General features: G+C 38.7%; 1 protein-coding gene across 3 annotated transcripts; it reads left to right on the top strand.

Moving 5' to 3' along the window:
• The first annotated feature begins 2,768 nt into the window (after positions 1-2,768).
• Positions 2,769-12,202, top strand: crfb12 (cytokine receptor family member B12). Of its 3 annotated transcripts, none has more exons than XM_036579808.1 (9): positions 2,769-2,832; positions 2,969-3,186; positions 4,844-4,988; positions 6,115-6,244; positions 7,390-7,562; positions 8,097-8,242; positions 9,636-9,795; positions 10,866-10,999; positions 11,214-12,202. In XM_036579808.1, the coding sequence occupies exons 3-9, from the start codon at positions 4,928-4,930 to the stop codon at positions 11,787-11,789; spliced, it is 1,380 nt and encodes a 459-aa protein (XP_036435701.1). In that variant the 5' UTR covers positions 2,769-2,832; positions 2,969-3,186; positions 4,844-4,927; the 3' UTR covers positions 11,790-12,202. The 3 variants fall into 3 exon arrangements, with proteins under 3 accessions (XP_036435701.1, XP_036435698.1, XP_036435700.1); XM_036579805.1 differs by having other exon boundaries at positions 10,863-10,999; XM_036579807.1 differs by lacking the exon at positions 2,769-2,832 and having other exon boundaries at positions 2,955-3,186; positions 10,863-10,999.
• The last annotated feature ends 10 nt before the right edge of the window (positions 12,203-12,212 follow it).

The following is a 12,212-nucleotide window of genomic DNA, read 5'->3' as shown; positions in this document are numbered from 1 at the left end:
TCTCTGTTGGGTTTTATGGCCAATCGTGCCAGTTTATTCTGAAGAACATGGTGTACAACTGGCTTTATATTAAGACAGTCTTGAAGGTCACTTCTTAGTTTTAGAAAGGAATATTGATTCAGTCAGCTCGCTGCAATTCCTCGAACAATAAGAATTATGAGAAATGAGGAGGTACAGGTTGGTTCTGAGGCAGAATATTGAAAAATCAGGAAATCTTCATATCAAAGAAATCCGGATAGCCATATGAATGAAATGTAACATGCACTGATCTATTTATTTATTTATTTATTTATTTATTAATTTATTTATTTATGCTGTATATTTTAACCAGCACTTTTTGAAGTGCTGCTGTTGGCTAACGTTTGCATCACTTGACCATTTCACCATAACCAGCCTGTCCCAAAGTGTGGCGCTACTTTGTGATGTGCTTGTTCAACTGAAATTTTATTTTAAATGAATAAACTTAAAATATTTATTTCTATCCTGAGATTCAATCCTGCTTGAAGTGCTTCTGATGGTTCTTACGATTCCTATAAAACTTTATTCATATATAAACTTTTTAAATGCAAGACCCCCATAAACCAGGCTTGTAACTCACTCACTCACTCATGTTTAGCAGGATAAAGACTCTCCATAATGGGGTGCCATTAGCACTGTTGGTGCTTCATGGTAATGGTGCTTTACATCGGTGCCACTGCGTCCTTGTTAACACACATTCACAAAGTGCTGTACAGGGAGACAAACAGGCAGGGGTCTCAAACTTCCAGCTCACAGCTGGTAAAAGTGAAAAGAAGAACCATTCCAACAGAACCCTGACGCAGCATGGACCCTGCACACTGAGCGGGCATCGCTTAGTTATAACTACTCTCATCTATTACTCTAATTTAGATCAATAGTTAGTTAAATCTGCCTTTGTGGATTCATTCATGACACAACACTAGATACAGTGTGTCAGATTTGAGAAATGAATGGAATTATCAAACAAATACACTGAATTGCAAGGTTGTCACATCTGTGCTAATAGCAAGCTAACACTCCTTTACACTGAAATGATGTAAAAGTAAGTCTACTAATCAACTTTGCTTGCTTGTTTATTATGGGTTTTTTGGTGTACTTGCATGTCTTATGAGGTCATTTCCTGTCCAACAGTGTTAGCTCACATGTACACTCTCAAAAAGATGTTTTTTCAAGGGCTTTACTAAAGAAAATGGTTCTACACAGAACCATGAACACTCAAAGAACCCTTTGCATAATTAAAAGGTTCTTTAAAGGTTTCTTCAGATTGATGGAGAATTTGCTGTAGATTTTCTGTACCTTTTTGAAAAGGGTTCTATATAGCCTGAAAGAGGTATTTTTACTGTATGAACTTGTAACAATAGCAGAACCCTTTTTGCTGTTATATAGAACCCTTTTCAAAACAGAACCATCTACAGCACATTGTCCATCAATCTGAGCAACGCTTTCAAGATGCAACAAACACTTTAATCCTGCAAAGGGTTCTTTGAGTGTTCAACCATTTTCTTTAGTAAAAACCCCTTGAAGAACCATCTTTTTTGAGTATGTAGCAAAATTCTTCTTTAGACTCTTTGACTATCTTGTAGTTCAGAGGATCCAGTAGAATTCAGAGGAAAAATCTATGCAGGAAAAAATATAGAACTACTTTGTCAACCGCGTACCGTGATGGCGGCAATTTTCCAAAAATCCTATTAAGTTTTTATCATAGAGAAATCCAGCTTAGACTCTAAGTTTCTAATATGGGAAAGGCGACAACTACAGAATGACAATGTGACTTCAGTGGTCTGCACGCTTAAAAAGATGGTTCTTTAGGTGTTCTTTCGTAAAAACAATAGCTCTGTTTAGAACCTTGAGTTTCACATAGAACCATTTCATGCTTGAATGGTTCTTTGCATGGTGAAATGGTTCTTCAGACTGATGGAGAATGTGCTGTATATGGTTCTATATAGAAACTTTTTAAAAAAGGTTTCATATGGCACCAAAAAGGGTTCTGCTACTGTTATGATGTCAAGCTTGTAAGAATAGAAGAACCCTTCTCGGTGCTATAAAGAACCATTTCCAAAAATGTTCTTTATAGAACCACATACAGCACATTCACCATCAATCTGAAGAACTATTTCACCATGCAGTGAAAATTTTAAGCATGAAGTGGTTCTATATGGAACTCATGGTCCAAAATACAGTCATTGCCTTCACCAAGAAACCCTTGAAGAACCAGCTTTTTCAAAAAGGAAAAACCTTTAACTGATATAGAACCTTTATATTAAGTTGATGGTCTTTAAACTTAAAAAAGGTTACTCACACTCACATATCTCATTTATTGAAATGGTTCTTTATGAACCATACTCTGAAAGGCTCCAGAGAACTGGCGAAAAAGGGAAGGGTTTTGGTCCAAAATGTTTTATAGACCACTTTTTTTTCTTGATATACATAGTTGGGAGTCGGCTTTACCCATACACCAAATCTCAATGCTATATTATGATTAATGCCACCTTTATTAGACAAATAAAAATGTGTTTTCCTTTATACGTCAACTAATATGTTCGAAATTGTTACCAAAGGACATACAGCATTTTGGAATGAAACTCTTCAGTCCTGCTCTCTTTGACGCTAACGATTGCAGTGGTAAAAACAAAGAACATTTCTAAACTTAGAATTCAGGATTCAGTCATGTGGGTGACGATGAAAGCAAACCACTATGCATATGTGTAGGTGCGTGACAATGCGACCAGGTGAGCTCGCACCCAAACTGACAGGAAGTTCCTGTTTCCCTGTTGTGTTTTCAGGAGATGTGCCAAGGCTGAAGAGAACACGCAGGTAGGTCTTTTGTTTGTGTGACCTGACTGACTCACAGAGATCCCCGGTGCCCCTACTGTTGACATCTTCGTTAAAGGCGAATAAAGATTTTAATTACAGCTTATAATTGTTTTTTTTTTTTTTACATGTATTGCAGATTGGTGCGCAGGTTTGCTGACCAAAGGATAAATGAGGGAGGAATGTTGCCACACTTCCCCCTTCCAAATAAGTCCGTATTCAATCTGTCACGCCTCCTCCGGGTAGGCTTTCAGGCAAATTTGACAGGCTGCTCACTTCAGTGTCATTCGCGCTTGCTCCTTTCTGGGGTGCTATTCTTTCTGAGGCTTCATTGAGAAGAAGGCTGGGGACAGACTGGTGAGTGCAAACTCAGTTACTCCAATTCAGACGCTGGAAACGTCACTCTTGTCTAAGATAATATTTGAAATCATTGCATGTTTTAAGAGCATGCCTCGTCCTTTGAGGTGTGTAATAAAATCCTCAACGCCAGGCTTCTGTTTTCACCCTTGAAGCTACCTGCCTGGGCGTGCTACTCAAATATGTGAAAATATGTGATGAGGTTTTATGTTGATCGTATGCTTTTATCCTGTTATACTCCTTTATTGCTTTTATGCTTTTTTGGGCACCAGTTATTTCACTGTATTGTAACAGAGATCTTGCACACAGGAGGAGCTTATACTGACAGCCATGAAGGCAAACAAGAAGAGTGATCTTTTTTGTGCCTATCAAATCATTTCAAAACTGTGCCAAAACTGGCTCGCCAGTACAGCCTTCATCTTTCGTGGAAATCTGTGATACTATCAAAACTACGCATTTGAGCACATAACATCTACGTTCATACTGCATTTTTATTTTACGTCTTTTGCAGAAGCTACTTTGCTTTTTATAAATAAAAGTTGTATTTTTTGAGCCAAACCTGTCTGTGTATATAGGTATAGTTCTGTGGAATCAAGAGATTTTTAACACAAAAAATATCAAATACCAAATCTTAAATCTTTAATCCTGAAAAAATTGTTACACCCCTAATCAAGTGTTAATAATATTAGCATTAGTCATTCTCTCCAGGCCTAATTGGTGCGTCTGAGAACCACGATCAGAATTCAGTAATTGATTACAGTAAATAAGTGTTAAATAAATGGACAAACAAAAAAACCGTACATCCAAGAACCATTTCAGAATCTTTATTACTAAAATGACAGAAACTTCTGAAGACTATTTGGAGGTTCTTTAACCTTTAAAATGGTTGTTCACGCTCATATGTATCATTTACAAAAATGGTTCTATCCATCGAAAGCTTCTAAGGAACCCAATGGCATGGCTTGAAGAACCATGCGGGCACATTTGTTTCCGAGAATGCATTTATACAAAGAATGTATGAAGAATGCACAAGCGTCTCATTCACGCACTGACTGTTGCCTATACGAGCATATCAGTGTAGTGCATAGAGCTGTATTAGAGTGTGTCAGAGCAGTGTTTCTCAACCCCGGAGGCCCATTGCCTGCTCACTTTAGTGCTTATCCTGCTTTAAAACACCCGTTTTAACTCAATAATGGGCTGTTAATGAGTTGATTAGTTAGATCAGGTGTGTTGGGGGCAGGGAAAACACTAAAAATTGCAGAACTTTGGCCCCCCAGGACCAGGACTGAGAAACACTGTATTAGAGTGTATTAGAGTGCTATAGACTGAAGACATTTTAGACAGAAAAATTTTAAAAACGAAATCCAATCTTGATCACAGTATCACAAAATCGAATATCGAACCTGAAAATACTGTTACGTCCCTAATAAGAATGGCTGTGTTAGCAACAATGAAAAGCAGGTAACAAAGTGAATGCTAATATTTGCATTTTCTCCAGGCCTAAACTGGTGCCTCTGAGAACAAGGTAGATGATAGAAGAAGGAAGAGATAGACAGATAGACTGATATATATATATAGATAGATAGATCTATGGTTTGACTGAACTGTTTCCAGCAGATTAAAAGCTAATTAAATGTGCAATTTCTATGTGTTACAGTAAAGAATAAGCTAAACATAGGAGCCCACCACTCTGCCAACCCCTTTAAAAGGGTCTTCAAAGGCTTGATGGAAGTTCCGTACCATGACGTGCCTGCCAGCCTCTGTTTTGACACTGCTCCTGAATTATCTGCTGTCATCTGAAGGTAATGACAGGCGAGAAAAAAAAGACATTTTAGCCCCACCCAGACAGCAAGCATGTATTGGTGACTGTATGCCACTGCTGGTCCACCCTCTGACCACCCAGATTAATGTCCTGCATGCAAGGTCTAACTAGTTTTTAAATCTCCTCAAACAGATGTTAAATGCACAGAGACTTTTATTTTGAAAAAGACAATTTATTACAAACAACTGAGAGAAAAAAAAATAATGACTAAGCCTAATGTATAATGATTTTGTTGTTGCTAGACTGGTTACAGCTATATAACCGGCTTTGTTTGTGGTATTACTGTTAAAATGATTAAACTAATTTACAAAGGATAATGAAAGAAAGAAATGAAGAAAAATAAGTAAATTGGGCTGTGAGTGGATAGTAAGTGATGAAGAGAGGCATTTTGTCTAACACCCTGTTTATCCACCAGTGGGCTGCCCAGAAAACACAGCAAAAAGCCAGTGGGCCGCCAGCTTTGCCGTTAGCGGGCCAACAGTAGGCCTCTATCCTCTTGCTGTCTGGGCAGCAGTAACACCTGAATTTCAAGCTTTTTCAGAAGTTTTTTTTTAAACTGTGAAATTTCACCAAGAACAATCTCTCTGTTAGCTGAAAGAATAGAAAAAAATGCAGAAACGCCCCCTTGGACAAAAAATGATGGCTGCTACTCCTGTTTTGAGTCACGCATTGTATTTTTGTCTATTTTTATAGCTAACTTAGTCATACAGTCTCAGAAACTACATATGCAACTTTGTTTCTTGCATGCTTTTGACATTTTTTGGCTTACATTAATTTGGAAACTGCTTCACACCCCACCTGTCCTCTCTTGTGTCAACAAACAGGCACAGAAGATGTCCCGAGGCAACGAGACTGTATGCCACAAAAATGCAAACCGTATACTATACTGATCATACTACAGTTTACTTATCTGACTCATCAGTTTGTCACACCGTGCCAGATACCCGGCTTATCGCTTACGCACCTTCTTAAGAATCAGAAAACACTGAGATTTATTCCATTGAACGCACAAACAAACCCTTTATGCTCATTTAGAATTTTAGTTAGCATGACACACTGTTTTCTTTTCATTGGCATTGATAACTGAAGTATTTTTGGTGTGACAGGCGTTCTCCTTCCCCCACTCAACCTGAGTGTGGTCTTGTTGGACTTCCACACCTCCGTCCACTGGCTTCCTGGACCAGGGAACCCTATTGGAACCAGATATTCCGTTGAGTTCACAGAAATTAAGCATTTGTAAGTCGAGTCTCTTTTTATTTCTAGAAATCTAGGCTAAACATGGGGGGAAGAAATGTCATTTGGATTTATGGGATTATTCCTGGGGGTCAGGTGACCTCATTCTTTATCATTGGATAATATTAATCTGCACGTTTATATTCATTTGTATATATACATGTTTTGTTATATTTTTTTAATATACAGCACTGTGCAAAAGTCAGAGACCACCCTTTATCTCATTTCCAGTAAGTGTTATTCATTTTTCAGGTTATTCATATTTCTAAGGAAATTAGAAGCTGCACAAGACCTGGTAGACCACCAAAACTATCCCCATCAGATAAACAGCACTTCATCTTTGAAATACTCCACTTTCCACTCTTGCTTTAGATTTGAAAACATCCATAGGTGTTCCTGAGAAGACAACGCAACGCTGAGTCTGAAAGGACGTGTAGCTGTCAAGAAGCCCTCACTGAGAAAAAGAAACAGACAGAAAAGCTAACCAAGCTTATTATGTTCCCAGAACAATGGACTGTCCACCCCAGAGCCCATACTTCTACATTATTGAATACGCAGAAAAAAATGCAACCAACTTCTAAAACTGAACTTTGGATGTGGAAAAACATCCCTCAGACTTCTTTATAAAACTGAGAGCAACACTCCTGAAAACAATGGAAGCTGTAATAAAGGCAAATGGTGGAAAAAGACTGATAATCTATTTAGTTGTTGAGACTTCCCTATAATTTGCTGTTAAATGGTTCAATTTCCTGATTTTTTCTGACCATGAAAACTGAACTTGCACTTTATGGCTGGTTTGACTGGAAATTAAATACATAAAGGGTGGTCAAAGATTTTTGCACATTATTATATAATAAAGGGGTCAGCAGGTTTGAGGGGAAAGAGATTTTTGGGGGGCAAGAAGCCTCTTTAGCAAAGGGGCAAAATGGCTACATGAGCATACTGCCCCATAATCATCAGACATGCAAACTACTGCAATCACTATTCACATAAACATTAGAACTGGTCAACATTTTCAGCCATCCTGATGGAGTTTGAATATGAGTTCAGTTAAATGTATACCTCTCTTTTAAAAGTGAGTTTTGGCTTGATATTAAAGTAACAGATTCAACTGTCATATCACACTAATGCTAATCTCGTTTGTGTAGTTCAAAGCCGGTCTGGAATGGACCTGCAAATTGTACAAATATCACCTCAACGCAGTGCTACTTGGAGCTTGACCAGCTTTTCACAGACTACATTGTGAGGGTCATGGCAGAATGGAAGGAGGAGAGGTCAAACTGGACACTTCTGAAACACACATTCCAGCTATATAAAAACAGTTAGTTCAAATGTTTCTACTACACCAGAATATATGACACAAGGCTGCACAATACAAATGACCATACCGACAATGTGTTGTGACATATTGTGCCTTTTAATGTGTTAAAGACCCTTGATGTGGTCGTGGTTAAAGATTCAGGCTTAATAGATCACATGAATCACTTGATTCATGAATCACCCACAGGATACTTGTGGAATGCCAGGGATTAGTCAGCGTTCTCACAACAGACCATAAAATTGTGATTTTTTAGAAGGATGTTACCAGAGATTTCATACTCATGAGTATTGGTATTGGCAGAGTGTTTGAGTAGTTTGAATATGTTGTATATGTCTTTTTTAATGCTCATCTTAAGCAAAGTGCTTAAATCAAAAGGCTAGGTAGTTTTTAAAGGAGGAATACTGCGTCTGGCCGATACTCACTGGTAGAGAACCTTGGGTTGTTGTGTTCTGCACTTTTTTAATGTAACATATGAAGAAATGCTAGACCTTTAGGAGGTTTTACTCAGTTCTTTACCATGGCTTGTTCCAACAGCTCAACTGAGTCCACCAAATATGAAGATCTTCCCTTACCGGCATTCTGTCCAGATTAACCTCAGCCACTTGGTCCAATTAGTCAGGGATGTGTCCTTGAGGTTTTCTGTTGACCTCTTTCGATTGACTTCTGATCACAGAGTCCAGGTGAGACAGCATCCATTGATTTCATGGATATGTGATGTAGTATGATGATCCAATTCTTAGAACACTTCAGTGTGCCATAAAACAGGGACTGGTGCACCAGTGTGGTTTAACTCAGAGTTTCTCAGCCCCGGTCATGGAGGCTCACTGCCCTGCACATTTTCATGCTTTTCCTGCCACTTTAACTCAGTAATAGGTTGCTAATGAGCTGGTTAGTTGTATTGAATGTGTTGGGAGCAGGTAAATCATGGAAAAGTGCAGGGCAGTGGGCCTCCAGGACCAGGGTGGAGAAACACTGGTTTAACTGACTTTAATTGAAACGGCTTTGTGCTCGCTTACTAATGCTTGTAGCAGTTTCAGTGGTCCTGCAGTTTCAAAGTGACAGCTGGGCAAAAAACAAACACACTTTAGTTTTGCACTGGAGATGTGAGGCCAATGTACAGTGCTGTGAAAAAGTATTTGCCCCCATCTGATTTCTTCTGCTTTTGCTAATTTGTCACATTTAAATGTTTCAGATCATCCAAATAATTTTAATAAAATACATCAGTAAACACAAAATGCAGCTTTTGAATGATCATGCCATTTACTGAAGATAAAGGTTTATTCAAAACCTGTTTCACCCATGTGAAAAAGTAATTGCCCCCCTAAACCTAATACCTGGTTGTGCCACCCTTGGCAGTAACAATTGCAAACAAACATTTGCGATAATTTGTGATGAGTCTTTTACATTCTTGGTCCACAATTTTGGTCCACTCTTCTTTGTAGAATTGTTTTAATTCGGCTACATTGGAGGGTTTTCAAGGGTGAGCTGCCCATTTAAGGCCTTGCCACAACATCTCAAAGGATTTCAATTCAGAACTTTGACTGAGCCACTACAAAACCTTAGTTTAGTTTCTTCTGAGCCATTCAGAGCTGGACTTGCTTGTGTTTTGGATCATTGTCCTGCTGCATAACCCAGCTGTGCTTGAGCTTTAGGTCACAAACTGACTCTTATCTACAAAAGTGGACAAAAATAGGTTGCATAGTGTAGCAGCCAACTTCAAGCCTGTACGTTCGTCCATTTTTATAACTAACATTGTCATACAGTGTCAGAAACCACATAAGCAAGTCTCTTTTAGATTGTTTAACAACTCTTCATGGTTTGAGGAAAAAGTGTGATGATTGGATTGAAGTATGCAATTTGCCAGATGCTAATTGGTTCCATTACTTGTTAGCAACATTAGCCTCATAGCTCCACTGTAAAACTAAAGAGACAAACTTTGGATAGCATTGATGTCTTGGCTGGTCAACTACATTTCACCAAACTGTTGCTTTATTTGCATATTTAACTTTTATTAAACTTAAATATTGTGAAATGTACTCATTAACAAAAGGTGCCTTTTTCCATTTTTCAAAGCACATTGGAAAGAGCATAAGTACAGGATCCTTGAACTTCCTCCATCTGCCAGCTGGCTACAACTACTGCATAAATGCTTCTGCCTTCTATACTCAGATGACCGAGCACAAAAACCTCAATGCCACTAAGTGCATTTTACTCCATGATGAAAGCCACAGAGGTACCAACAATAAGCAGACATTTTTTCTCTCCACCAATGATAAGACTAACTTAATTATATTCCCATTCATTGTTTAAAGAACCCAGTACTGGTCTTGAAATGGCCAGCAATGGCACACTACAGGTGTGGTAAAGCATATGATGCATTGGAGAAAATAAGAGGTGCTAGGGTAGGAATTTTGGGTCAAAATGACTTCATGTCTAACAACAATCACAAATCTAGTTAATAACCATGGTGCTAATCTACAAGATTATGATGATACCAAAGAAGTAAAAGGAATATACCAGTTACATCTTTTTGGAGAGCAGTGGCTTTCTCCTTACAACCCTGCTATGCACACCATTGACCAGTGTTCTCCTGACAATGGACTTAACATTAGCCTCTGTCAGACAGGCCTTTAGTTGCTCAGAAGTTACCCAGGGTTCCTTTGTGACCTCGTGGGCTATTACATGCTTTGCGCTTGGTGTGATCTTTGTTGGTCGACCACTCCGGGTGAGCGTAACAAGGGTCTTGAATTTCCTCCATTTGTACACAGTCTGTCTGACTGTGGAATTGTGGAATCCAAACTCTTTAGAGGTGGTTTTGTAACCTTTTCCAGCCTGATGAGCCTCAACAACTCTTCTTCTGAGGTCCTCAGAAGTCTTCTTTGTTCGTGCCATGATACACTTCCACAAATGTGTGTTGTGAAGATCAGACTGTGATGGATCCCTGTTCTTTAAATAAAACAGGTGGTCACTCACACCTGATTGCCGTCCCATTGATTGCAAACACCTCACTCTAATTTCACCTTCAAATTATCTGCTAATCCTAAAGGTTCACATACTTTTGCCACTCACAGATACATAATATTGGATAATTTTCCTCAATAAATAAATGACCATGTCTAATATTTTTGTCTCATTTCATTTGGTTCTCTTTAATCTACTATTAGGACTTGTGTGAAAATCTGACAAAGTTTTAGGACACATTTAAGCAGAAACAGAAAATAGATTCAAGATTCAAGCACCACTGTATGTTGTATTCCATCTATTCCTTAAATGATCTTTTACATTTCTCTCATTCACCAGAAGGCGTCCCTCACATCAGCGGTGTGGTTGTAGGTGTAGGTGTTCTCCTATTGCTAATCATTACCACCGGGATTGTTCTAAGCACCAAAAGCTGCTTCATGAGGAAAATTGGGAACAGCTACATTCCAAAAGCTCTGGTGTGTTGACTTAACTACTTCCAGAATGAATGAACTGGGTATCTGTTGCTACATGATAGCCATTTACCATAATGCTAATGAAAATGATTGCTAAAACTCAAGATGTTTTGCATATAAAAACACATCTGCAGCTATAAATTAAAGCAGTGCATGGTCTGATAACCAAGTTTAGCAATTTAAAAAACAAATGTATTTCTTCTGTCATGATTTACAGCGCATCATAGTTGGAACTGACGCGGTCCTAACACTGAAACCTGAGGTACTCCATGCTCCTCCAATCTCAATTACAAATACCGATTTCACAGCTGAGGCTGCACATGAAGAAGTGGATGAGAATCCACAACAGGGCTACTTTGAGAGAGAACGATTTCCAATAGCGATCAGGCGGGGGTCAGAGGATGAGCCAGAGGATGCTAACTTTCCCGGAAAAGTGGACGCGGAAGATGAGATGCTGCCTCGCAAGCTTGATTTCTATAGTTCAGCTGTGAACATGGAAGAGACTGAAGATCACCTGATAGTGGAGGAAGGTCCAACTTCTGTCTTTTTGATGCAGTGGAGCCCTACTTTTTCAAGCCTATCAAGGACTAGTTTTGATAAAGCCGACATAAAAATCTCACACCAAGACTTGGATGATGAAGAAAACTCAAAGACGGAGAGGCAGCTTCTGTCCTACTCCCCTAGCTGCAGTTTAGAGACATCAGAACTGTCTGAAGAGGAGATGGATTCTGCATACAGTGATCACTTTTTAGGAAGTAGTTACGAGCCCAGGCCTGACCCATGTTTGATGTAGCTGAATGTCCAGTTAAGGCCACAGTGTTATGAATAATTAAACAGATGTACAATGAAGGCAGATTCAAGGTCATGAATAAATGTGAAGACTATAGTATGGTGCAATTTCATCTCAGTGCAGCAAAACAAAGAAATGACTTCAGTAAAATACCTCAGCAGTCTGTGTGGAAAGATATGTGTGGAATTTTCATTACTGGTGCAGATTACTGGACATGATACTAAATGTTTGCCCCCCCTGCCTTCAATATCATAAAAATAAATGTATATATGTGTAACCTTTATGTTGGATACTATGAAGTGTCAAAATGATTTGACTAACTACTACCTCTTATTGTTAGAAATAATCGTGTCATCAGATTGTGCTGGTAAGATATCATATATATACCACTATATCTCTGAACTATGATTAAAGACACATACAATG

Source organism: Colossoma macropomum, unplaced genomic scaffold, assembly GCF_904425465.1.
Source record: "Colossoma macropomum unplaced genomic scaffold, Colossoma_macropomum, whole genome shotgun sequence".
Taxonomy (NCBI): Eukaryota; Metazoa; Chordata; class Actinopteri; order Characiformes; family Serrasalmidae; genus Colossoma; species Colossoma macropomum.
The sequence above is the reverse complement of the archived record's forward strand: the minus strand, read 5'-3'. Positions and strand labels throughout refer to the sequence as shown.

What these genes read in the sequence shown, in the direction of transcription:
- crfb12 (XM_036579805.1), top strand. Translation starts at nt 4,928, where the DNA reads ATGACGTGCCTGCCAGCCTCTGTTTTGACACTGCTCCTGAATTATCTG. An exon ending in TTCACAGAAATTAAGCATTT is followed by an intron (nt 6,245 to 7,389) that starts GTAAGTCGAGTC and finishes TCGTTTGTGTAG; the next exon opens with TTCAAAGCCGGTCTGGAATG. An exon ending in CTTCTGATCACAGAGTCCAG is followed by an intron (nt 8,243 to 9,635) that starts GTGAGACAGCAT and finishes CATTTTTCAAAG; the next exon opens with CACATTGGAAAGAGCATAAG.